Source organism: Sarcophilus harrisii, chromosome 3, assembly GCF_902635505.1.
Source record: "Sarcophilus harrisii chromosome 3, mSarHar1.11, whole genome shotgun sequence".
Lineage (NCBI taxonomy): Eukaryota > Metazoa > Chordata > Mammalia > Dasyuromorphia > Dasyuridae > Sarcophilus > Sarcophilus harrisii.
The window spans coordinates 589,064,436-589,090,552 of record NC_045428.1 but is presented as its reverse complement, the minus strand read 5'-3'; the positions used below and the strand labels follow the sequence as shown (position 1 = coordinate 589,090,552).

Here is a 26,117-nt window from a genome sequence, read left to right as displayed (position 1 = left end):
ACTGGATCCCCGTAGGATCAGCAGTAACTGGCAGTGCCCCCTGGGGTCAGCAGTAACTGGCAGGGAGCCATGAGGTGAGCAACAACTAGCAGTGATCCACTAGATCCCCGCAGGATCAGCAGTAACTGGCAGTGACCCCTCAGGACCAGGGGAAGGCCCCAGGGTTCCTTGGGAGGGGCACTGAGGGTGCGCACAGCGCTGATCCCAGGGCAGGGACCTGGCTGGAGAGGGCGGGTCTGCTGCACACGGGGGAGGCCCGTGATCTCCACGGGAGCAAGGCCCGGTCCCTGGGGCCAGGATCGTGGGCTGGGGTGGAGCGAATGCTTCCTCCTGGTCCAATTCTCAAATTAAAAAAAAACCCCAACGGGGTCGGGAGGGGGGGGGGGCGGGTATGCTGTGTTCTGCGAGGAGGGAAGGGGCGCGAGGCCAAAGGGCAGCCCCCCCCACTGGGACGGGTTCGGGATTGGAACTCGGAGCTCCACGAGGGCGGGACCGAAGCACGGAGGCGGGGCGAGGCATAAAGGCCGGCTCTGATCCTCACGTGGAGGAAACCGAACCTCAGAGAAGGTGCGGGATTTGCCCAGTGGTCGCCTCACCACAAGGTGCCCCGAAAGGGATTCGAACTCGCACCTTCCGTACCCGAGCGGTCGGCGAAGGCTCCGGAGGTCCCGGCCGCACGTGTGCCTTGCCTCGTCTCATCCTCTCCCCCAGCGCCCAGGCCCTTTTTCACAGGCCTTTGCCTCCTCCCGCTGACTCCGGGGGGGACTGCGGGTGCGGAGAGATGGGGAGGACACGGACTGTTCCTCCCAAAACTCCGTGCGGAAAGCCAGGGCGGGCGGACGGACAGAAGGAGGCGGAGACCACGGAGGAACCCAGTCCCTGCTCCCCGGGGAAGCTCTTGCGAAGAATGGCGATGGGCGGACTACGGTTCCCACAGGCCCTTGCGCAGGGGTCGGACTTCCGGTGACGGAACAGCGGCGGAAGCAATGACTGAAGCAGTTCCGGCGGAGGCCCAAACTCGGCCCGCCTGCCATGGAGGAGATTGGCATTCTGGTGGAGAAGGCGCAGGTCCGGGATTGGGGGGGTTCGGCGGCCCCTCAGCGGGGAAAAACGGGGTCGGGGGCGGGAGTGGGCGGGGGCGGTCGGGCTGGGGGCTCTGGGGGCTCTGGGGCCCGGAGCCCAGGTGACCGGCCTCGCTCCTCTTCCCCGGTCCCCAGGATGAGCTGCCGGCTCTGTCCATCTCCCGGCCCCAGACCGGCCTGTCCTTCCTGGGGCCCGAACCCGAGGACTTGGAGGACCTGTACAGCCGCTACAAGGTGAGCGCGGGGACCCTAGCCGCCCCCCGGGGTGGGGAGGACCCGGGGTCGGGCGCTGAGCCGCCGGCTCCGCCTCGCTGTCCCCGCAGAAGCTGCAGCAGGAGCTGGAGTTTCTGGAGGTGCAGGAGGAGTACATCAAGGACGAGCAGAAGAACCTGAAGAAGGAGTTTTTGCACGCCCAGGAGGAGGTGAAGCGCATCCAGAGCATCCCCCTGGTCATTGGGCAGTTTCTGGAGGCCGTGGACCAGAACACGGCTATTGTGGGCTCCACCACCGGTAAGCCGGACCCAGCACCCTCCTCGGGCCGGAGCGCAGCTGGCCGGGCCCCCCGGGGAGCCGCGCTCGAGCCCCCCAGAGGGGCCTCAACCCCGCCCCTGCCTCCTTCCCTTTCTCTCCAGGCTCTAATTACTACGTCCGAATTCTCAGCACCATCGACAGGGAGCTGCTGAAACCCAATGCTTCGGTGGCCCTCCACAAACACAGCAACGCCCTGGTGGACGTCCTGCCCCCAGAAGCTGATAGCAGCATCATGATGCTGACCTCAGGTGAGAAGAGGCCTCCCCTCCCCTCTCTTAGGCTAGAGCTGACCCCCCCTCTCCTCTCAGTGAGGAGGAAGCTTTGTTTCCCTTGTTCTGTGAGAGTCCTGACTGCGCAGAGCCAGGCCTTAAGGTCATGTGTCCCTCCAGACCAGAAGCCTGATGTCATGTATGCTGATATCGGCGGCATGGACATTCAGAAGCAGGAGGTGAGGGAGGCTGTGGAACTCCCACTGACTCACTTTGAGCTCTATAAGCAGGTGAGTAGAACGAATAGAAATAAAGGGAATGTGGAAGGAACATGTGGAGCCTTGCCTGGCCTCCTCAACTTGCTTTTGCCTGTGATTTCAGATTGGAATTGACCCCCCACGAGGGGTCCTCATGTACGGGCCCCCAGGCTGTGGAAAGACTATGTTGGCAAAGGCAGTAGCTCATCACACGACAGGTGAGAAATGCCTGACCACAGGTCAATAGCTCTTGTTTCTGATTTTACCCCTTAGACTCCTCTCCTCCTTCAGGTCCCTGTTTTGGGATTGAGGAGGTGGGTGGTATAGAAGAGAAGAGAAATCAGTTTCTGTCTCAAAGGAGTTTTTTAAGTTTCTAGTTCCTCTCTACCACCTATTTTTTCTTTTTTTAACTGGATTTTGATTTGACAGTTCTGGACCTGAGGCATTTAGAGGCTTGAGAAATACTTTGTTCTTATATAATATTCCCATGAGTTCTACAGCTGTTAAGTTTTTCTTTTCTATTCTTATTCTCATGGACACCTGGGCTGCACAGTGCATGGAGAGCCAGCCTTGGAGTCAGAAAAGACTCAAGTTCAAATGTAGCCCCAGATATTTACTAACTGTACAACCCATGGCAAGTCACTAAACTTCCATATGCCTCAAGTTTCTTTAGCTTTAAAATGGGGATAATAATCACCATCACCTCACAGGGTTGCTGGGAGCATCAGATTAAGACATTTGAAAAGTCCTTCATCAATGTTTATTCCCCTTCTCCTGTTCAGAAGCTGCAGTAATTGGTTCCTTCCTCTCCTAGGGTAGGGGAACAGGGGGGAAGATGGGAATCTCAGGCTTCTGGGAGGAAAAGGTGTGATTTCATCCCCTCTTACCCTCCAGCTGCATTTATCAGAGTCGTGGGTTCAGAATTTGTGCAGAAGTACTTAGGGGAGGGACCGAGAATGGTCCGGGATGTTTTCCGCTTGGCCAAAGAGAATGCACCCGCCATCATTTTCATTGATGAGATTGATGCCATTGCCACCAAGCGATTTGATGCCCAAACTGGGGGTGAGTAAATCTGCCTGCTGGAGATTGAGAGGGAAGAAGGGCTATGAACTTGGATTCAAAGTTGGGACCCAAATTTGAGTCAAGGATTGAAGGGCTCTTGGACTGACTGGGACCTTCTTTGCAGCTGACCGAGAAGTTCAGAGGATCCTTCTTGAGCTTTTGAATCAGATGGATGGATTTGACCAGAATGTCAATGTCAAGGTTGGAAGCTTGGGTGGGAAACAGTGGTACCAGAGCAGGACCGAAAAGGTTTTTGGGAGGAAGGGAGAAGTCTGGAAAATAAGGGGCAAGATGTCTTCTCCAATACTAGGTGATCATGGCCACAAACCGGGCAGACACTCTGGATCCTGCTTTACTCCGGCCTGGCCGGCTTGACCGAAAGATTGAATTTCCATTGCCTGACCGTCGACAGAAAAGATTAATTTTTTCCACTATCACCAGCAAGATGAACCTCTCGGAAGAGGTTGATCTGGAAGATTGTATCCTGTTCTAAGAAAAAACATGGGGAGGAAGTTTTCCCCTTTAATTGTGCACCCCCCTGACCCTGATGGTTAAAAAAAAATCACCTACTTTCTAAAAGTAAGTGACTTTTTACCACTGTACCCCTAGATTCTACATAAAAGCGTAGAGATGAAGGGCAATCCCTAGTTTCCCAACCAGAAGCTAATTGCTCACCTCTACATTCTTCAGAGAACCATTTCCTTGACTCTTCTTCCTTCAGATGTAGCTCGTCCAGATAAGATTTCTGGAGCTGATATTAATTCTATCTGTCAAGAGGTGAGTTACTTTTCTCTCCATCAAAACCCTTATTTTGCCTTGACAGATATGTCTAGTCAGCTACCCCTAGTTTTTCCCATTTTGTCCTTCATTTTACTAATTCAAAAATCATTTGTTAATTGCTACACTTTGTGTGTGTCAGGGTTGGATACAAAAATAAGACAAGGTGGAAAGGGAATAAACATTTTTGTTGCTTTTCAGTTGTTTTTTAGTTATGTCTGATTCTCTGATTCCATTGGGGTTTTCTTGGCAAAGATAAAGGGGTAATTGCCCTTTCCTTTTATAGAGCACTTACATAGTGCCAATAGTGTGACAAGCAAGATTTATGCAGCTAGTAAGTGTGTGAGGTTTATATGAACTCTTGCTGATTCCAAGCCCAGAGCCCTGTGCGCTATGGTATCTCTTAGCTGTCAGCATTGGCTTCTCCAGATCTGAGAGTACAGAGAAAGAAAACATTTTCATCTTTCCCCCTTCAAATTTACATATCTGACAAAACAGTCAATAACTTTAATTATCTAGTGTTTGACAAACCCAAAGACCCCAGTTTTGGGGATAAGAATGCATTATTTGACAAAAATTGCTGGGAAAATTGGAAATTAGTATGGCAGAAACTAAGCATGGACCCACACTTAACACTGTACACCAAGATAAGGTCAAATGGGTTCATGATCTAGGCATAAAGAATGAGATTATAAATAAATTGGAAGAGCGTAGGATAGTTTACCTCTCAGACCTGTGGAAGAGGAAGGAATTTATGACCAAAGAACTAGAGATCACTATTGACTACAAAATAGAAAATTTTGATTATATCAAATTTACATGTCTGAGATGATGGTGTGCTTTGAAGCTATATGTATTAACTCCAGGTTCTTTGTTTTTCTAGGGTGGAATGTTAGCTGTTCGTGAAAATCGATATATTGTCCTGGCCAAAGATTTTGAGAAGGCATACAAAACAGTCATTAAAAAGGACGAGCAGGAACACGAATTCTACAAGTGACCCCTTGTTAAGTCTGGGGGATTCTCCAATTTTATCTTTTCCCAGGTACCCCTCCAGTTCCCACGGGCTAGTTCCCTTCTTTCTCCATGTATGGAATTGTTTTCTTCAATAAATTTACAAGATTGAATCCACACCTCAGCCAAGTCCCATTGAGATACTGAGCTTACACTAAGAGTTGTCTGTGCCTTTCTTTTTATTCCTGTAGCCCCCAACGAAACCTTCCCCTCCTCCCCTTCATTTTTTCTTAGTGGTAAGGCATAAAGACTTGAAAAATTTATTGCAGTAAAACACTTAACAGAAACACAGCAAGGAGCATAATCTCTCCAAACTGAACTTCAGATTATTTCCTAACTATTCAAACTCATCTCCTGGAAGCCTTGTGCCTATTAGTTAACTCTTTGCCCCATTCTCAGAGTAATGACTGGACAGTGGTTAGGCTGACTTTTTGAGTGCTGTCTCAGGATGATCAGAAGAGGGGGGGTCCCATTTCTTCCATATGTGTACCTAATACATAGGCTATCTTTATTGATAAGATGTTAGTATTTATATGTGATCACATTTGGAAAATTAGTTAACTATTGCCCATGGTGCTTGACATGTGTAAGATGTTCCTCTTTAGTATGTTTATCTGTATATGCTGAGGTCTAAATCCTTGGTAAATCTTTGACTGGCTTCTCTCCTGAGCGTGTTCACTTGTATGGGATGAAGGCTGGCTTGTCTACAAATCCTCACCTGCACTCCTCACACACATAAGGCTCCTCTTTCCCTACATTTCCATCTGTGTGTGTTGAGGTATGATCTCTGTGTAAATCCTCCCTTACACTCCTCACACACATAAGGCCTCTCTCCTGAGTGTGTCCATCTGTGTATGATGAGCTATGATCTCTATGTAAATCCTCACCTGCACTCCTCATGCACAAAAGACTCCTTTGCCTATGTCTCCACCTGTGTGTGTTGAGGTATGATCTCTGTGTAAATCTTTGCTTGCACTCCTTACACACATAAGGCTTCTCTCCTAAGTGTTTCCACCTGTGTTTGATGAGGTATGACTTCTGTGTAAATCCTTGCTTGCACTCTTCACATATATAAGGCTTCTCTTTTGAGTGTGTCCACCTGTGTCTGATGAGGGTTGACTTGTCTGCAAATCCCCGCTTGCACTCCTCACACACATGAGGCTTCTGTCCTGAGTGTCTCCGCCTGTGTATGTTGAGGTATGACCTCCGTGCAAATCCCCGCTTGCACTCCTCACACACATAACACTTCTCTCCTGAGTGTGTCCGCTGCCTGTGTCTAATAAGGCCTGGCTTTGAGCTGTATCTTTGCTTGCCTTCACCACACTTGTATTGCCCAAGCCCTTCTTGAGATTCCTCCTGTAATGCCAATGAGGTCAATTTCACACTCTCCCCCTGGATCCTGCTGAGATCCCACTCCCCAAGGTTGCTTTCTTCCTCTCTCACATGCTGCCTCTGAGGAAGGCTGGCTGGTTCCTCCAGATCCACTTTCTTGATCTTCTCCCATAAGGTGCTAGGGTGTTCTTTTCGTGATGTTTCTGCTTTGTCACTTACACAACTGTAACCAGGTGGAAGCAGCTGGTCTGGATGGAGATTGCCCAGCCCATGACTTCCTGTGGTTGAATCCAGGAATCCTTGAGAGGGCTGTTTGGGCACTTGTTGACTGAGGAAGGCATGAGTGGAGAAGTCTGAAGGGCAAGAAGGGCAAAGATGGATTCCTGGACTTGTTCTTAAAGAAGTAATAACATTTCAGGCCAGAGCTTTTGCGCTCTCTCTGACAGTTTGCAGAGCCTCTCCTTTCTTCCCTCCCCCCTCACCCCCCTGCATCTCTTACCATTCTCTTGTGCCTCTGGCAAATGTCTTGATAACATAACTTGCTTCTGAAATCCCTGAGTCAGTACATTTGTTTTGACTGAGGAACCACTTGGGGCTATGACAACTCTTAGTTTTGGGGAACGGTATCCTCCTCCCAGCACAAAGTTCACTTAAACTACTGTAATGGAACTCGGTCTGGATAAAGGTGACATTTGTGCTCTGGCTGGTTAAAACAAGGCAACCTGAATGACTTTGAGGGAAACCTCTGTTCCAGAGGGCTCAGTCATTTTGCAGCTCTGTGTGTCTAATCCCTTCATCCAAAGGCACATGCTAAGTACTATTTCTTCAGTGATGAAAGTGATCCCCTATGGATAATGAATGGATACTCTACAAAGAGGTGGTAAATTCAGACATTCAAACAGCACTGAAGCAGTGCTAAGTGCACCTTCTAGTTCCAACAGGCTAGATGAGATATCTAATAGAACTGTCTGAATTAAAGAATCAAGAAATACTTTGAAGTCCTTAGAGGCAAAAGACTTGCATGCACGTCCTGGCTCTCGGTTTAGCCCTGGCCAAACACTTAGTCACCTTGAGCCTCAGTTTCCTCATCTGCAAAATTAAGGTAGTGAAAATTATACTTTGTAAGTAGTAATATCCTATTCGAGTTATTCCTATGATTTTTCTAGTACCAGCTGACTGATGTCTACCTTTTTAGAGCTTCTCAGATTATGCCAGCACAGCTTAAGCCTTGGCTTGCTGGGGGCCACTAACCTGGACCAACCAAGATTATAATCAAATTGGCTTCAGAGTGAGCCTTGTCTATCAAAGTCACAGTAAAGCAATGATCTACAGTAGTGAAGGAAGTATACACTGAAATCAGAGTGTTCTGAAACACTGAAATATTAAATATTCAAACTGCATGGCTGTGGCTTTGATTTGGGGCGAGGGTGGGGGGGGGGGATTGTTTATGCACTTAAGAGTTCACACCACAGGAAGTATCAGGTTGTGCAAACAGCTGGATCACATGTGCATTGTGGGAGAGATCACCTTGTATCCCCAGGTAAAATCTGCGATAGTCATGCAATAGCATGGAAAAATCAATTAAACTGGATTTTTGATATATGGATTCATGTTGATAGCTATATGGCCATAATTTCTAACATCTGTACACTTAAAATCTCATTAATTCATAGTCAATAAAGTGTTTTCACAAGTCCTTACTACATGCTGGAACCTCTAGGTACTGAAAACGCACAAAGGCCTGAGGAGTCAGGCATGAGGATGACCTACAAGGTAGAAGCAAAGAAATTGGAGTGAGAGGCACAGGCTCCTGGGGGATTGGGGGCGGGGGGAGGGGGGAGAACGGCTTCCTGTTGCAAGTAGTTTTCAGAGACAGAGAAAGGGATAGACTCCAAGCATAAGAAAGTAGGGCTGGGGAAGAGGCTGGGCCCAAGAGAATCTGCAAGGGAATCGCTGGATAATAGGCCATGAAGAACAGGCTTGGGAGAAAAGCAGTCTGGCTTGATAAAAAGATTGAGTTATAAAACCTAAAGGAATGCAACTTGGGTAACTTTTGAGTAATCTTTAAGTGAAATGAAGTTAATGAACAAATGGCAGCTTGGGGGCTGACCTTTAATATATGAAAGTCTTTTTATATAAAAATCTTAGACTGTCAGTTGGAAAGAATACTGATGAAGAGGAAAATTCAGATGAAAAAGATTTTTCTTTTTTTGTTAAATATATTTTGGATCAATAAAAATCACATGAGAGATGTCAGCTAAACTTGTGGTCAGGAAGACATGAGTTCAAATGTTACCCCTGGTTTGCTCCTTAACCTTTCAATATCGTCAGACAACTGAGAAGTAAATCATAGTCTAGTTGCCACTTGAAGAGGAAATTATATATTGGGAGTTTCCTTAAAGAGAAGGAAATCTAGATCTAGAGTCCATGATTCTCCATCCCCATGCTTCAAATCAAATGTTTTTCACAGTGTTGCTAATTAACAGAATCTGCATTAATTGGGTTTTATTCTGTTATGGTAAGGAAATCTGAAAATTCTTATTACTTTTGGTTTAACATAACTCATGCTTTATCAACTTCTGGATCCAAGGTCCTGTGCAGAAAGGACACAAAAATAAGACCCCCACTGCTTACCTGTGATACCCGTGAGGGGCCTTTTCCACTTTCTTCCCCACTTGATGCCCAATTCTTGACCATACTCATCCCCGTACCAGACAAGGAGCTCACAGCCAGGCCGAATGACTCGGCAGGTTCGGTAGAAGATTTGTCTTTGGTACTGGAATGCCACTAGGTTCTGTTCCTCCTCCTCCCGGGCACAATTCACATATCTGCAGTTGGCATGTGGGGAAAGAGAAAGGCTGATATGAAACAAAACCTTGTCAGCCCCCACGGCAAATCCTAATTCCTCACACAGATATTCAGTACCCTTCATAGAGGTCTCATTTTACTGGACCTTTGCCACTTCATGCTACACATGGCCTACTCATGCCACCAAACTATTCCCTGTACTTAATCACATAATCGACTACGGATCTCTCAGTGCTTTACATGGGATTGGAGGGAATGGTGGGGAAAGCAGGACCTTTCTTATAGTAGCCTCAGGCTAGATGCGCTCAAAACTCTATAATAGCACAGGATTTTTTCACCCAGACCCAAGACAAATAAAGAAGTTGTTGGGTAAAGAAAGGAAGATGGCAGAAGCAGATGGGGAAGAAGGAAAAGCAAATGCGGTAGAAGTCAATCTGCAGAATGAAATTACCTCCCTGGACACTGACCTATTCAGATTCTGGAGTTAAGTTCTCACCTCATCCAGTTAGAGCAAGACTCCTCTTTCCCATCCACATACTCGTAACTATTTCTGCCCTTGGTGATCTGGAATTCAGGAAATAATATTAAATTCATGTATTTTCATATGCAGACTGCTACCCCTTTACCCTGCTATCTCTTTAGGTTGGACTGATCCAGTTTACACGTTGATAGCTTAAATGTGCTGACAGAGTGCTTGGTTTTGGGGTCTATATCATGCTTTGTCCTAAGAGGATGGGGGGAGCAACTTCCTGGAGGTGAAAGCCATGTCTCCCCCATCACATCAGGGGCTCCCTCCCCTAGGGCTGGGACTTGATCTTTTTATGTAGCTTCTCCCAAGCAGTATCCAGAATGGAGCCTTGAACACCCAGGTGGGCCATACTTGAGACTGAACTGCATTCATAGAGTAAGCGATCCCCTACGAGAATAGGGACTAAGGTTGAGGGGAGGAAGAAGAGGGCTGTACGACCAGAGTGCAAGTCGATCTTACCATCCAGGAATATCCACTATTGGCAGCCTCATCATCCTCTGTGGATTTCCCTTCATAGGGTCCGAAGTGCAGACCCATAGGTAGATTTGAGCCTTCATTCCATACACCAAGTCCTGCATTAGGAATCCCCGAAAGTCCAATTCTTAACCCCGGGGGCAGGGTGATGGCTGAGCAGTAAGGATATCCCTTGATCATGGCACCATCCTGGACAAATTTTGGGGGCCCATGAACAGCACAGGTTTCCAAGAAGAAAGTCTGACACTCCTCACAGACTGGGGGAAAGCAAGCAATAGAGACCAGGATTAGGAACAGCTGAAACTAGGTATTCGGTTGGAAGCACATGATCCCCTAGGGAGGGAAGAAGTATGATGATTGCAAAGTACATTACTGAATGCTTATCCTGACCCTGAGAAATCTGGCCTGGGACTGATTCAGGATCACGGAAAGGGGTGGCACTCTGGCACTAAGAACAGGTAAATGTCAGCCAGAGGGGAATGGGAGAGCTACTCACAGAGATAGTCATCATCCTGAGGGTCCCAGATTTCTTGGTATATTGGATACTTCCGTTCCCGCAAATTATAGATATGGACTGCAGCATCCTTTTTTCTGCACTCTGGAATGGGATCATTGACAGTGTGGTGGGAAGAAAGTAAAGGCAAAGAAATGTTCTCTGTCAGTAAGAAAACGGCTCTCCTAAATTCCTTACAAGGATTTCTTATTCTCGGCTCTAAGAAGGGCAGGGTAAGAAAGGTGCCTGACGGTCTATAACTATTTCACGATCCAGGGTCAGGCACAAGCTGCCCCCTCCCTCAGATTTTCCATCCTTTCCCTTCCTAAAAGGACAACCACTTATCCTTGACTATCTGTTCTCATCTGGCTACAAATATTCTCACTGAGCTCTACCACAGTCCCAGATGTGCTCTGGACCTGTCACAAACATGACAGATCTCAACTAAGGCAGAAATAGGGAATTTAGAAAGGGATAGTCGAGGTATAAGTTCCCTAATTTCTTCCTCTTGCCCAATTTTCCCTCTATCATTTGAGTGGTGGTATAGATTCCATCCATCTGACCTTGTTTCTTGACTTCTTCTGAGTTGGTCACGTTATTCATGACTACTATCTTCAACTCCTCAGATAAATCCACTGTTCCCTTCATTTTAGCGTCAGTTAATTCCTTGGTCATCTCCTTATTCTGTAGGAAACACACATTGTTTCATTCTCAACTTTTTAGTTTTGTTATTCCATACTATCCCCCTTTAAGAACACTGAAGAGGAACAGTGGTGAGCTGGGGGTGAGAACCTGTAAGAGGAAACAAGGAACATTGAGTAGTAGGTATTTCAGTAGAAAAAGAAGGAGCTAAGTATGGAAATCTACATTGGGAAGGGAAGTTGTGAGGGGGAGCCTAATAATAATCCTGAATAAGCATTCAGGGGTAAGAATAAGGAATAGCACAAGAGAGAAATAGAACTACAAAAGAAATTTTGATCATTGAGGAGTGATAGAAAGGAAAGTGCAGACTAAAGACTGAAGAGGCAGTGTTCAGAAATTCATTTATAATACACATTGTCAATCCATTTTCTTAATAATTCCACTGTAACTACGCCTCTGGAAGATTTTCCTAATGGCATCATAATAGAGCAGGCAGATACTTTTAATATCATATAGTCCAGCCTAATTTTTAAAGATGAGAATGAGTAGGAGAAAGGTAAAATGACCTGCTCATTAAAGAGTAGTTCTGGGATTCAAATTCAAGTTCTCTAATTGCCAATCTAGATTTTTTTTTTAACTATATAACTCTGACCTACTGATTCTCTTCTCTTGCAGTTAATTGATATTGTGCTTAAATGTTAATGTGTTAAATGTTGATCTTCATGTCTTGTCTTCATTGAACTTGGAAATCTCTGAAAGTGGGATCATTGCTTCATTAGTGGACCAGGAATTATCCAGTCAAGGGCAGGGATCTATATCTTTCCTTTAAGACTGAGGCCTTCCTTATAGGCAAGAACCACAATATCTCCCTTTCTCTACCCCAATATCTTCCTCCATCCTCTGCCACCCTACACCCCAACACACATGCACATACACATGTTTAACAGGAATGAAATATACCTGAGCCCTGACCTTTCCAGTCTTCTTAAACATTCCTCCCAGGTCCAGCCATATTTTCTTGTTGTTCCTCACATAGACTGTACCATTCCCCATCTCTGTGCCTCGACATGGCTATCCCTCCTTTCGTATATATTCTGTGTATACTTACAGGTACATGTTATCTTCTCACTTAGAATGCAGGTTTCTTGAAGACAGACACTGTTTTGTTTTAGTCTTTGTATCTCCAGGATAGAGCATAATACCTCATATAGTAGGTGTTTTATAAATGTTGACTGACTTGTGGATTGGGAAGAATTCTCTGTGATCACAGAGTCCTCTAAAGTTTTAGGGTATCATAAGCAGCAGAGGAGACAGAAACTGGGAGCAGCATCAGGACCAGTAAGATAAAGGTATATTGATGGCAGGCTTTCCCAGTTTTCACTGCATTATTTCTTTTGAGGAATTTAAATGGTACAGTGGAAAGCATGTTGGACTTGGAGTCAAAAAGAACTGAGTTCAAATCCAGTCTTAAGACTCTCAACTAGCTGTCTGACCCTAGGCAAATCACTTATCTTTGTCTATCTCAGTTTCCTCATCTGTAAAATAGGAATAATAATATCTACCACTCAGGATTTTTGTGAAGATCAGATGACATGCCAGTGAATTTCATTCTACTACTGGACAGTTTTACTACTATGCCCCTTCCGCTTCTTAGCATAGCCACTGACCTTGCACTCATACTTGTTGGATACCTAGAGGGCATCCAAGGGAATACCAAATGGCACTGTTCTCCTGAAACTACAGTTCATGAGCTCATCAGGCTCAAGTGAATAAGTAGATTCAATTAGCTCTTACCAAGGTATTTTTTCAAATGACGTAGCAAGAAGAGTAGTTATGAACATTTCCCCCACTTAAACCTGGGATGAAATCTCCCATAAATATATTTCATGCCCATGGGGAGAGTGAGTATAAACCTAAAGTAATGAGATACCTATATGATCAAGGCAACTCTCCCTAGCTGCAGGGCCTGTGTCCTATTTCTCTTGGAAGAATCTTAATGAAATTCAGTAGTGGGCATAAGATCTGTACCAGTTGCTCAGCTAGGCTTGCTTTTTCTAGGACCCAGCATTTCTGATGAATAGGTCAATCTCCGAGTTCGTCCCTATATAAACTGTAGCATCTACCCCATCCATATCAGTTACAATTCTTAATTGGGAGACTGCTGTGCACTTTCAGGAACAGAAGAACATCATGGCCTAGATTGGCAGAAGTCCCCCCCAGTTTTGCTCCTCAGGGCCTTTGCTCAAGCTCTCAGACTTGAGATGGGAAAGAAGTTTAGCTTTTCCTTTCAGCTACCCAGTTTTATTTTTTTAAATCAGAACTTAACACTAGGACAAAACCTAAAAGCATTTTTATCTACAGAACAGAATACAAAAAAGATTAAATATGAAATTTCATGATCTCTATTCCATTCTGCTTGCTTTTAAAAAGGGGAGTCATTGTAGTTTACTGAGTAAAGTAAATGTTCACATCTACACTTAAGAAAAATGACTTTGATGGACATGTAGAGGAATGAAGTGAAAGAGACAAGGATACCAGTTGGGAGGTTGCTGCAGTAATGCAAAGAGAGATGATGCAGACCAGGACTTAAGGTGACGGCTGTTTGAGTAGAGAAAAGGAATCACTTGTAAGATGCTATAGAGATAGAAACAGCAAGACTTGGTAACTTCTTGGACATGTAAAATGAGGGAGAGTGACAGGTCACACACACACACACACACACACACACACACACACACACACGAGACTGGAAGGATGTTAATCTCTTTGATAGAGATAGAAAATTTTGGTAGAGGGCTGGGTTTGGAGAGATGACAATGAACTGATGCAAATTCAGTATAAGATATTCTTCTAGTTTTAGACTGTTTGAGTTTGACATGTGTCTGGGACAGTCAGTTGGAAAATTTTTAATAGATACTTGGGCATGTAGAACTAGAGAGAGAAACTGGGGTTGAAATTTTAAAGTATATAATAAATTCAACACACTACTTTCAAAATTATCCTGATTATGTTTTTTTCTGAACTACCTTCTGTAAACTCTGAATACTTATTTAAAATTTTCAATGTCCTTTTTGGTGCCACCATTGCTACTTCAATTCTCCTTAACTGAAAACATTTAAAAAAAACCCCACCTTTGTTACAACAACAACAAAAAAGATTAAATAAAATAAATCCATGCAGTGGCCATGTTCCAAAATGTGTTTCCCTCCACATCTTGAATCCACATCTTTTACTATCTCCTTGCTCCGGTCTCACATAAAAAAGTGGCACTTTAATTCCATTCCACCTCATCTTCTACAGAAAAATGTCTTTTCCATCATTTCCATTCTTATCTTTAATTTCTCTCAATCTACTGGCCATTTCCCTGATGTCTATAAACATGCATGTGTCACCTTGTTTATTCTCAGTCACTATAATCCAAATTTCTTTTTCCTTTTATGGCTAAACTCCTTGAGAAGGTTGTCTATTATTAATGCACCTATTTTCGTTCATCTTACTTTTTTTTTTTTAAACTCTCTATACTCTGAATTCCAACTGCTCTCTTCAAATTTATCAATCATCTCTAAATTTTAAATATACTGAATAAACATTTATAAAGCACCTCCTATATGCCTAGTAAAAGATTCCAGACAGTTTCAAATATATATTGGAAAATAACATAAAAATGAATCAACCCCTAATGAGATAGACCTTGTGGATTTCCCAAAGGAACCATAGTAGGATGTTCTTGAATATTTCATGAAAGAAATAGTAATCATGAAAAGCAGAATTTATGGACTACAGAGCAGAAATAATGAGCAGAATAGAAAAAATTAGGGAAAAAAAGATGGACATTCAAAAAAGAAAAAGAAGTGTTCAAAACATTTCTGGAAAGAAAACCAGATCTGGAGAATTAATTGTTTTTCATGTACTTCAGGCAACAAATATGCAAGAAAAGTAAACCAATATAGTAAATGAGGACAATAACAACAACAAAATAACAACAGACCACTATTCCTTCTATATATACAAAGATGACAAGAGTGAAAGCAGATATGAAGTAGAAGTGATGGTTGACAGACTTGAAATATCATGGATATCACATACCTCAAAACATCATGCCTACAAGTGAATTAGTATTTTTATGGTACTAAATTAGAGAATGGCAGAATGCATAAAAGGGTGAGAGGGAAAAAAGATAGAAAAGAATATATGATATACCCTAATTAGATCAAGGGCTAATAAAGAAGGGAAAATAACTCCTGTAGTCTCCAATAGGAGAATGGGAGAGTAGGCAAAGGGAGTGGGGAAAAACCTTGTTTCATTAATGAAGGATAGGGTACCCATGATAAATGTTCCAAGAGAAAAAAGTACTATTCCTATAAAAGGATATGGAGATTTTAAAATGAGTAGACTCTGTAGGGATTTGGTGTGTAGAGAACCCACTTGCCTGCCTCAGGAGAAGGGGAGTCAGAGTTCTCAGGGGCAACTGAAACCCTTCTGGGAAAACACAAACCCAATGAGATTTCCAGACAAGCTGAAAAAAGTCACCAAATGTTAACAATGAACTACATAATCAGGGACAAAATCGGGGACAATTCCAACCTTGGGGTAACATCTTGTTGATCTTTTTTTTTTTTTTTGCTGAGGCAATTGGGTTTTTAAAAAAAAGGTGGGAGGGAGATAATATCTACAAAGCAACAACATAGGAATCATGCTGAAGATGAAATTTATCTTAGAAGCTTTAATTTCATGAAGAATTCAGACACTAAATAATGGGTAAATATGTATAAGGGCCATGAACTCAAGAACAAAGTCTAGAATAAGTCAGAAAGGAAAGCTAAATAATGAAAAGGATAAAGAAAACAATATTTTTTAAAGTATGAAAAATGAAAACTTAAAAACAAAACAACCGAAGAAAGAAATTTTCTTATCTACTTGAGAGAGAAAAAAGGAAAAATATTAACTGAATAAAAGAAAAAAAGAAATAGGTATGGAGTCTAGGTGGTGAAGAGAAAACATTTTTTCCTACTTCACCTGGCATTCCTCTTTCACAACAAACCAGAAAACAATGCAGACCAACTTCTAATTGGGAAAGCCAAGAAAAGTCAAATCTAGCACAGGACAAGAAGCCTGAGAGGTCAACAGACATTGGGTGGGGAATGACCAGGAGCACAGCATTAGCAGAAAAGGGCACAGGAATATTCTAGCACTCAGGCACAGAAAGGAGGCCAAGAAAGAACTCTAGGGCAAAAACATATCTCTGGGAACCCATTGAGAGTGGGACAAAATGCTATCTGACAGCTCTGTCACCCATTACCCAATTTCAGGTCATAGATCTAGGGGAGAAAGGCGTGTACATTGATGAGCAAGGATAGGGGTGGTGCATCCTAGCTGAGTACTGAGCAAAGAAAAATTTCCAGAAACATAGCTGTGTGTCTCCGACCCCAAATGCAGAACAGTGACTTAGTTCTAGCCTTTATCTTTGCATATAAACCTTCAATGAAATAAATAGGGCAAGACCAAAAGGGAGCCAGCAGTTCAGTTTCTCTGAACATGCAGAACTTCCTAGCACACTACCAGAGATGAGTCCAGCATCAGTCTACTGAAACTCAATCACATATAAGCCTACAGACCCAAACAAATTAGAAACATATAGACCTTAAACTCGAACAGACTTCTCTCTGGATCACACCATTTTGGAAGCATTGAAAGGTGCAGAACTCCAGCCAAAGCTGTGAAAACAGCAGAAGGACATAAAAGGATAGCTCAGGACAGATCCATTACCTGTTTACCCCCCATTAGCGATAAGAGAGCAAATATTAGCTTAAAACCCAAAGTCAAGAAGTAGGCTGGAAGAATAGCAAACAAACAAACAAACAAAAAGCCATAAAGACCATATAGAGCTACTATGGGTGATGGGAAGCTCAAAACACAAACAGAAGAAAATAATTTGAAAAATGCAGACTGGACACAGGCTCAATAAGAATTCCTAGAAGAAATTTTTTTTTAAATTACAAGAAAGATTTAAAAAAATCAAATATGAGCAAACAAAAGAAAAACTGGAAAAGAAAGAACTATGCAAAAAAAAAAAGGTTTAAAATGTATAGAACTTTACTGAAGAAAATAACTCCTTGAAAATTAGAATTGCTGAAATGGCAGCTAATGACTCCATAATACATCAAGAAATAATGAAACAAAGTTAAGTAGGTGGGAAAAATAGGATAAAATAGGAAATATCTCCAAGAAAAAAACAAATGACCAGAAAAATATATTGAGGAGAGAAAATTTTAATCATTGGATTACTTGAAAGTTATAAGAAAAAAAATGAGTGTAGACTTAGACATCATATGTCAAGAAATTATGAAGGAAAACTACATAGCAGGCAAAGTAGGAATTAAAAGAATCCATTAATCATGTCATATAAGAAACTCCAAAATGAAAATTCTCAAGAATACTACAGCCAAAATTCAGAGCTCCTAGGTTAAGGAGAAAATATTGCAAGCAGCCAGAAAGAAAGAATTCAAGTACCATGGAGTCACAGTCAGGATCACATAAGATTATCATCTACCAACATAAAGAAGCAAAGGATTTGGAATATGATATTTCAGAAGGCAAAGGAACTAGGATTATCCATTTTTACTATTACTATTCAACATTGTACTAGAAATACTATCTACAGCAACAAGAGAAAAAAAAAGAAATTAAAGGGAAAAACATAGGTAAGGAGGAAACAAAAACTATCATTTTTTATACTTAGAGATTCCTGAAGAGTCAACTAAAAAAATTTAAAAAGAACAACTTCAGTAAAATTGTAGGATATAAAGTAAGCCCACACAAATTATCAGCATTTCTAATTATAACCCATAAAATCTGGTAGGATGAGCTAAAAAGATAAATTTCATATAAAATAAGTATGGACAGTATAAAATCTACCTACCAAGAACTATATAAACACAATTCCAAAAAACCCAACCAAACAAAGAAACAATCCTCAAAAACCAAACAACTCTTCACATAAATATGTATCTAAATAATTGGAGAAATAATCATTTATTTACAGATATGTTGGCTAATGGATTGAAATTTATAATAATACCTAAATTAATTTATTTATTCAGTACCATTCTGATCCAACTACCAAAGAATTGCTTTATAGATCTAGAAAAAATAGAAAGAAAATTTCTCTGGAAGAACAAAAGATTAAGACTATCAAGAGAATAAGTGGGGAGGGAGGAAGGAAGGGGGCCTTGCAGTACCAGATCTCAAAGTAATAAATATATATGTATATATTAGTATATTCAATGCTTTATTATATTATTTGGGAAACTTACTAGTTATTATACTGTTTAAATCCAACTTTATGTTACTAGAGATTGTTTGGAACCAAAATGTCTTCCTGACCTCAGTAACTCCATAAGAATGCTAGAGATGGCTACAAAAATATTAGGTTTCTCTATGTTCTCCCAGGTTGTCCTGATCTTCAAAATGAGTAATCTCTTTGACTTGATCACTCAAGGGCTTGCTAATCAACTGCTGGGAAAAAAAGGTTAAAATGTGGGTGAAGGTCTTTTTTTAGACCTTTTCCCTAAGTCTTTTTCTTTAAACTCTTCCTTTCTCCTCAACTCTCTTGAGATATCTGTGACTAGTAGCTGTTCCGTTATCCTAATAAACATGGGCAGTAGTTTTACACTCATTCACTTAGAATAAAACTATGTTAGTGAGGAAAACTTGTATTTAGTGGGCAGTAAGGTAGATATTGATAGTGTTTACACCTCAGAAGTTCTCTCGTGCATGTAAAGAATTGTTTATTTGGGAAAACTGAAGGGGAACACCTAGAGCTGCCCAAAAAAACCCCAAAAACCTTGTAAAAAAGCAAAGAAAAGGAGTTTTATAAAAATGGGGAAGCTGTGGGCAGCTAGGTGGCGCAGTGGATAGAGCACCAGCCCTGATTTCAGGAGGACCTGATTTAAAATCTGAACTCAAGACACATCACTTCCTAGCTGTGTGACCCTGGGCAAGTCATCTAACCCCAATTGCCTCAGCAAAAAATAATAATAAAAAAATTAAATTAAAAAAAAAAGATGGGGAAGACTAATGAAGTTTCATATCCAAAAGAACTTTCTCAGCTACCTATAATATTGAGCAGGAATTTACTTCCACTGACCTTTTTAATGTGATTTTCAGTAGAGAATAAGGAAAAAAATTGTAGGGCTCCTTCTTTCTCTTTGTTTTTGCAACCCTGGCCAGATTGGAGATTGAAAACGAAAAGATATAAAAGAAAGGAATTTTTCCCCCAGGTTTGTAGAAACTTATATTACAAACTAAAATTTGTAAATGAAATGCGGTCTTTACTAAAAATTCTAATAATATGTTTTAAGTCTTTTTGTAACTGCTAAAGTACTTCAGTGGGTTTTAAAAGGTTTCTAGCTAGGTTAAAGATTAAGTGCAAACAGTATATACTTTTCTCCCCTTCCTGGAAGGTGAGAGACTATTTTGATAGAAGATGATTTCATTTATTAGAAAATAAACAGAATTGAAGTTAGTTTAAAATGATTCAACAAAATTTAACTGTTTAGGTAAACTAGTAGCTGTCAACCAAGTTGAAAAAGATGATGCAACTTGAAGTAAAAATTCAGCAATCAAGTGTTAATAAGGAAGTATATAAGGAAAGTATGTAAGTATAAGGCAATCTGTAAAGAAGAGATTCAGTAGATTATTGGCCCAGAATATGGTTAAAGTAAGATGAGATAGACTTAAGAAAGGTATAGTGAAATATGGAATCAGTAGAAAAAGAAAGGTTCGGTTTTGAAAGGCTTTATTCAAAGTCCACCAGAAGGAAAGAAGGAAAAAAGTCCATGAGAGAATGTTCAAACGAGTAGAGAAGAGGAGAATAGGGGGAATGTTAAAGAAGGTGTAATCCATTTGCACTGGCAGCATGAAAAAAGATAATTGAAACAAAGAATTTGCAGCTTTGGAAAAGAGATTTGAGAAGTATTTTGTTGTTTTAGGTTTTTTTTTTTTCTTTAAGATAAGAATATAAGACACTTTGGGAAATTTCAGCACAGACATTATTCTATCAAGTTATAATATTTATCAAATGGAAACTATAGAAATAAATGTGTAGCATGGAATTATCTGAATATAGCATACTAAAACTCCTAAAAAGGATCATTAGAAGAGAATGTTTCAATTCTCAGAGTCTCATGGACTCCAAAAAGAGGGGAAGGGGAGACTGCTGCTACCATGAATCTTGAAAGTAGTGGGCTCTATGAAAACAATTTTTACTTTAGATAAGTGAACTATTCTGCAGACCTCTATGTAAAATGTTTTTTACATAATGCAAATTTAGCCTATGGACCTGCCTCCCCCTTAAATAAGAAGGCATCTGTGAGTTCCTCAAACCCAGGGTACTTTTGTACAGCTGCCCCTTTTGTTGTTAAATCAACTTTTCCTGAGTGATGTCTTTACCACAAAATTCTGAGAGAAACTCACCCTTAGGTGTGTCTTCTGTTTTAATCTTGATGAGAAGCGAGAGGCTTTCACTAAAAAAGGAATGAGAAATAAAATAAACTTATGATTTGTAGCCATTGTCATGCCCTAGAAAGACTCATGAGATCTCTGAAAAAGATAAAAATATGTGGCTAACAGATTATCCTTGAAGAAAATTTAGTCCACTGGTTTTCAAAGTGTTGTCTGCAAATTGGATACTCATAATATTAATAAGACCACATTTACATTTTCTTCTCTGGCATCAGTGAATTATTTTCTTATTATATTTAACCAAAAGAATACATACCTTCATTAGGCCCTATTTACACTAGTTTCTCAAGAATTTGTGCCAGACAGATTTTTATTCCAATATTCCAACAAATATGTGATTTCCAGCAATGTGATAATTTCCTTCAAGAATGCATATCACCACATTTCCCTGAATGCCCATCCAGTGGGTTTCTAATTCAAGTTCTCCTTTGAGTTTACCATAAGGTGTCTTTCCCAGTATTCTGGGATTCAACCATACTATCTCTTGACAGGTTTCTACTAGTGATGATTAATAGTAACCGACTTTAACATGGAACTTTAAAATTTGGGAACTACTTTATATACAACATCTCATTTGATTCTTCCAATAAACTTAGGAAGTCATTAGAACAGGTGAGAATGATTCCAAGTAAGTTGACCACAGTCTAATAAATGTTAAGTGGTAGGATTTGAACGTAGGTATCTTATGATACACTTTCTATTATGCCATTACCTCTTAGTTTGGAATTTTTTTTTTTTTTTTTTTTGGTATCTAGGAAGGCCAGCTGTCTGCTCCTACAAAGCTTCCTGGATCAATGGAGGCAAAGAGGGGGGCATTGTTATGGCTTAAACATTCTGCTGTTCCTCACAAGTAAAAGCTAAAACTTGCTTCAAATAATCTAGCATTTTTCTTACCATATGATATCTATTGTGTCAGTGATCTCTGAGCAAGTTTGAAGATTAAGAGAGAAAACTGTAGATGAAAACTCTATAGAAATCCTGAGCAAAGGAAAGGAAGAACAATTAAAGACTAAAAAAGTAATTCTCCCTAAGGACTTAACAATATTTACAGCGTTCTTCATGAGAGTCAATAATTAGAAACTAATGGTTCTCCATTAGGGAGTAGCTAAACAAATTATAATATATGAATGAACTGGAATACCATAGTGCTTATAATAAGAAATAACAAAATGGACAGTTTTACAAGAGTATAGAAATGAACTGGTGAAGAGATCAATATAATGATAATATTATAGGGAAAACAAATTTGAAATATTTTAAAGCTCTGATTAATTAAATGATGAATCCAAAAGAATGGAGATGAAACATGTTATTTCTTCCATAGAGGTGATAAAACTTAAAAGACCAAAAGACATATATATACATTTTTGGAAACAACTAATGTAGGAATTTGTTTTGCCAAGATATGCACATACATATGGAGGAATTTGTTTTTAGGAGTTTCTGAAATTTGCTTGGGTGATATGAGGGGGAGATAGTAAGAGTGATTATTATGAAGAAAAATAAGTAATTTTTAAAAATTATGAGTTGTGATGTTGTCAAAGATACCATTTTAAATAGTTTTTCCAATTAGAAATAGACAATTCTCAGCATTCATTTTTGCAAAATCTGAGTTCCAAATTCTTTTCCTTCTCTCCATCCCTCCCCTCCCCTTTGATACAGATTATATATGTGCAATCATGCATAACATATTTCCATGTTTTAAGAAACTTTGTACTTAAAAACAAGCCTACCAATACATTAATGTTTATTTTTATAATTTATTTATATGCATCTTAAATCATATTTATTTTATGCTTAGAATCAGTTTATATGTTAATGTATTTGTAATAAATTCTAAAACAATTTAAAAGACATTTTTCAGAAATGCGCTGAAATAGTTCCCTTTCCTTGGAAATGCCTTTCCTCACCCTATTCCCTACAACTGGCAAGTTTAACAGGTGGTTTTTAATTTTTAATTAGCCACAAGCTAATTTGATTTAATTAGTGATTTTGTAATCAATTTTTGGTTAAAGATTTAGTCTAATACAAACTGTGATTTCACAGTTTTAAACCTTTTCTAGAAGTGTAGTTTAACAGTGTTTCCTTAATACAAGTCATCCTTAATATATTCAAGGAATTTGGAAGGAACACTATACCTCCTGACTTCTTAGAACATGATGATGAGGAAAGTCAGAGTTGTCATTTATTTCCAGGCACCTCTTGATAGGCCCCATCATATATTTTGTCCTTACCTAATTGCTTAGGCATCCATTCTTCATCAGAATCTCCAGATTCTTCTACTTTGGCTCTCCTGTTTTGCTTGCCCCGGCACATGAAAGTTGGTCGAGAAGCAGTGAGACCTGAAAGAAAATGAAAGCATTTATATCTCTAAGAAAAACAACAGCAGAACACTGAAGGATGGGGAGACAAGTACCAGTAAACCCATGATAGTGTAAGGGATACAAAAATATCAACTGAGCTTGGCAAACATCAAGGAAGGAAGGAAGGAGGGAAGGAAGGATGGAGGGAGGGACAGAGGAAGAGCGGGAGGGAGAAAGGGAAGGAGAAAGGAAGAGAGGGAGGGAGGGAGAGAAAAGAGGGAAGTAGAGATGGAGAGGGAGGGGAGGGAGAGAGGGAGGAAGGGAAGGAAGGAGAGAAGGAAGGGAAAAAGGAAGGAAGGAAGGAAGGGAGGGAGGAAGGAAGGAAGGAAGGAAGGAAAGAAGGAAAGAAAGAAAAAGAAAGAAAGAAAGAAAGAAAGAAAGAAAGAAAGAAAGAAAGAAAGAAAGAAAGAAAGAAAGAAAGAAAGAAAGAAGGAAAGTAGGAAGGAAGGAAAGTAGGAAGGAAGGAAAGTAGGAAGGAAGGAAGGAAGGAAGAAAGGAAGGAAGGAAGGAAGGAGGAAAGAAAAGAAAATCACCCATCATCCATGTAGACACAGGCTGTATCCTAAAAGATTCTTGAAAAAAGAAGGCTGGGTAACATCTTTCTCTCTTTTTGTCCCTCTTACCCAATTTCCTCTATTACCTATTTTAATCATGGCCTCATAGTTCCTCTTGACATTCTTAAATCGGACTTTCTCCCAATCTCTCAGCTCCATCCACTGCTTTTTGGAAAAGTACATGGATATGTCCTTGAAAGAGTCTTCTTCCTAGGGTAGAGGAAAGAGGAGAAAGCGTCAGCAAGCACCACCTGGCTTCTAAGGGCATTTTGTGAGATGCTACCTTCTGATTAAAGGATCCTCCCTTCTCGTCATAGGCATTTCAAACGGCAGGCGGAAGAGTAAGGAGCCACAGAAAGGCCGGTCCAGTCGCAGGGAATGGGCAAGCCTAGCCAGCAGTCAAACGGCCCGGGGCTTGTGAACCCCTTTTGGGCTGCCAGCGGGAGGGCGGGGGAGAGGGAGGGGGAGGGGCAGCAGGGCAGACCTCGCCCCCATTACGGAGGGAGGGGAGGCGGGAGGCTCCAGCCTCTCGGAGGAGCTCCGGGAGGTCGTGGTAGGGGTCCCAGGGGTGCCAAGGGCAAAGGAGGAGCCGAAGAGCTAATGGGGGATGGGCGTACTGCTCATTTCCGTCCTTTTCGCGTCCGTCCTTGTCCTTCCCTGCAGGACCCTTGTGTGACTCTGAGGGGTCCCATCGACCTTTGACTCGAGGCCCTTTGACTCCTGCCCCTCCGCCCGCGGTTAGTGACGTCACCTGACATCCCGCCGCCCCTTTCTCTCCATCTTCGGCGCTCCCGTCCGAGGAGCTGTCCCTGCTCATTCTGCAGGGCCGGGCGAGGGGGCTGCCGAGGAGGGAAGGCCATGGGGGAGGCGCCAGGCCCCCTGCACCGAGGACCCCTTTGGGGCAGAGCAAAGGCCCAGCAGTCCCCACGGAGATCCCCCGGGGGGCACCCGGGACCTCGCCTCCAAGGCCCGGTCGACTAAATCCCTACAGGCCGCAGGCGATGGAAAGGAAGGAGGGGCGGGCCACAAACTCCCCCCAACCCAACCGGCCAATCCTCAAGGGAGGTGGCCGAGGGCTGACCAATCAGCATTGGGAAGGGGAGGCAAAAGTCCAAAATTGTGGCAAAACCTCGATGAGGGGTTGGGGGTGTCACTGCTCTCCCGCCAAAACTCAGCTGGCCAATCCTCGAGGGAGGTGGCCGAGAGCTGACCAATCAGCACTGGGGCTCGGGGAGGGGTGGGGCAAGAAGAACCTGGGAAAAGTCCGGAGAATCTGGTACCACAAACCTCAGATGGAGAAGGGGGAAGCCTAGGGGAGACGTCACCGAGCCGCCTAAATCCAGCCGGCCAGGCCTCAGGGAGGTGGCCCAATCAGCACTGGGGGTGGGGGTGGGGGTGGGGTAGAGAGGTTGGAAAGTTCTGGGGAGTCTCGTCCCGCAAGCCCCCCGTGGCGGGGGGTGGGGGAACCTCGGTGCCCAAACCCAGCCTGGGGGGGGGCACTCTGAGACGTGGGACTCATCCCCTCCCAGCTCACGTTTCACAAGCTGCGATTCCCCCCCCGCCCCGCAGAGCTCACATCCCACATCCGCGACTCCCCCACACTGAACCCGCGCCTCCCATTCCTGACCCGCCCTTCCGTCACACCACACTCATATCCCCCTTTTTTTTTTAAGTGCTTGCCCAGCTAGGAAGGCATGACCATCTGCTCCTGCCGGTCCCCGACCAGGGCCGCCCTTCCATTTCCCTCGGCCCTCCTTACTTCCTCGAATTCACCGGTCCCCCCTCCTTCATCCCTCCTTTCCTCCTTTCTCCCCTCCCCCTACACCGGGGACCCTGATGCGGGAGGGGAGGATGGAGAAGGCTTGGGTTCTGGCGCGCTTGGGACCACACCGACCCCGACTGGGACGGGGCGGGGACTGGGGCGGTGTGGGCGTGGAGAGCTTCTTCCCGGGTGGCCAACACCATCCCCCTGGCTTAAGGGCAGGGCTACCATACGGGGGAGGGGCCAAGCTCTTCTGCGCCCCAGTCCAAAGACAGCTGAAAATGCAAACACACGTTAGACAGCTAGCGTATGCACGAAGGCACTGCTTTTTTTGTCTGGGAATCTAATTGTAAGGTACTGAGCCTTTTCTGATGGGGACTTATTTATGGAAAAGGAAAGAAAAAGAAAGCGTGTGTGAGAAAAGCAGTTTGAGGCATCTCTGAGGAGCTGGAAAAAAAAGCTCCTCAGAAAAACGCACTAAAATGATTTATGTGTATTTTTTTTTTTACAAAGGAAACAAATTAATTTTAAAAATTTAATTTTTAATATTTTAAAAATAATAAATCTATTATTTTAAATATTCATTTTAAAAATTGGGGATTCCAAATTTCCTTTTCCTCCTGCCTCTCCCTCACCCATTGAAAAGGCAAACAATGTGATCATTATACATGGGAAATCATGAAAAACATTTCCATATCAGCCATGTTGC

The 26,117-nt window shown here is 42.4% G+C and overlaps 3 protein-coding genes across 3 annotated transcripts; 1 reads left to right on the top strand and 2 right to left on the bottom strand.

Annotated features, from left to right (window-relative positions):
- Positions 1-1,032: 1,032 nt before the first annotated feature.
- PSMC4 (proteasome 26S subunit, ATPase 4) lies at positions 1,033-5,081 on the top strand. Its single transcript, XM_031963820.1, has 11 exons — positions 1,033-1,068; positions 1,218-1,316; positions 1,406-1,592; positions 1,715-1,861; positions 2,003-2,112; positions 2,204-2,297; positions 2,974-3,141; positions 3,266-3,342; positions 3,452-3,620; positions 3,863-3,918; positions 4,802-5,081. The coding sequence occupies exons 1-11, from the start codon at positions 1,033-1,035 to the stop codon at positions 4,913-4,915; spliced, it is 1,257 nt and encodes a 418-aa protein (XP_031819680.1). The 3' UTR covers positions 4,916-5,081.
- Positions 5,082-5,097: 16 nt separating this feature from the next.
- LOC100923245 (histone-lysine N-methyltransferase PRDM9) lies at positions 5,098-6,675 on the bottom strand (the record flags this gene model as incomplete). The annotated part of the gene is given in 3 exon segments (XM_031961597.1): positions 5,098-5,692; positions 5,694-5,850; positions 5,853-6,675. Coding segments are annotated over 3 exon segments (1,113 nt in total), but the record flags the coding sequence as incomplete, so codon positions are not given.
- Positions 6,673-24,481, bottom strand: LOC116419014 (histone-lysine N-methyltransferase PRDM9-like). The gene is made up of 10 exons (XM_031963821.1): positions 24,398-24,481; positions 23,733-23,856; positions 22,964-23,071; positions 20,682-20,731; positions 11,129-11,249; positions 10,569-10,670; positions 10,058-10,329; positions 9,566-9,633; positions 8,896-9,089; positions 6,673-7,350 (listed from the first exon to the last, which is right to left on the bottom strand). The coding sequence occupies exons 1-10, from the start codon at positions 24,461-24,463 to the stop codon at positions 7,322-7,324; spliced, it is 1,134 nt and encodes a 377-aa protein (XP_031819681.1). The 5' UTR covers positions 24,464-24,481; the 3' UTR covers positions 6,673-7,321.
- Positions 24,482-26,117: the final 1,636 nt, after the last annotated feature.

Coding starts and splice junctions, on each gene's coding strand:
- PSMC4 (XM_031963820.1), top strand. CDS start 1,033: ATGGAGGAGATTGGCATTCTGGTGGAGAAGGCGCAG. Junction 1,069..1,217: donor TTCTGGTGGAGAAGGCGCAG/GTCCGGGATTGG, acceptor CCCGGTCCCCAG/GATGAGCTGCCGGCTCTGTC. Junction 2,113..2,203: donor ACTTTGAGCTCTATAAGCAG/GTGAGTAGAACG, acceptor CTGTGATTTCAG/ATTGGAATTGACCCCCCACG.
- LOC116419014 (XM_031963821.1), bottom strand. CDS start 24,463: ATGAGCAGGGACAGCTCCTCGGACGGGAGCGCCGAAGATGGAGAGAAA. Junction 11,250..20,681: donor AACAGAAGACACACCTAAGG/GTGAGTTTCTCT, acceptor TGTTTCCTACAG/AATAAGGAGATGACCAAGGA. Junction 7,351..8,895: donor GCCCCTCACGGGTATCACAG/GTAAGCAGTGGG, acceptor TTAATTTTGCAG/ATGAGGAAACTGAGGCTCAA.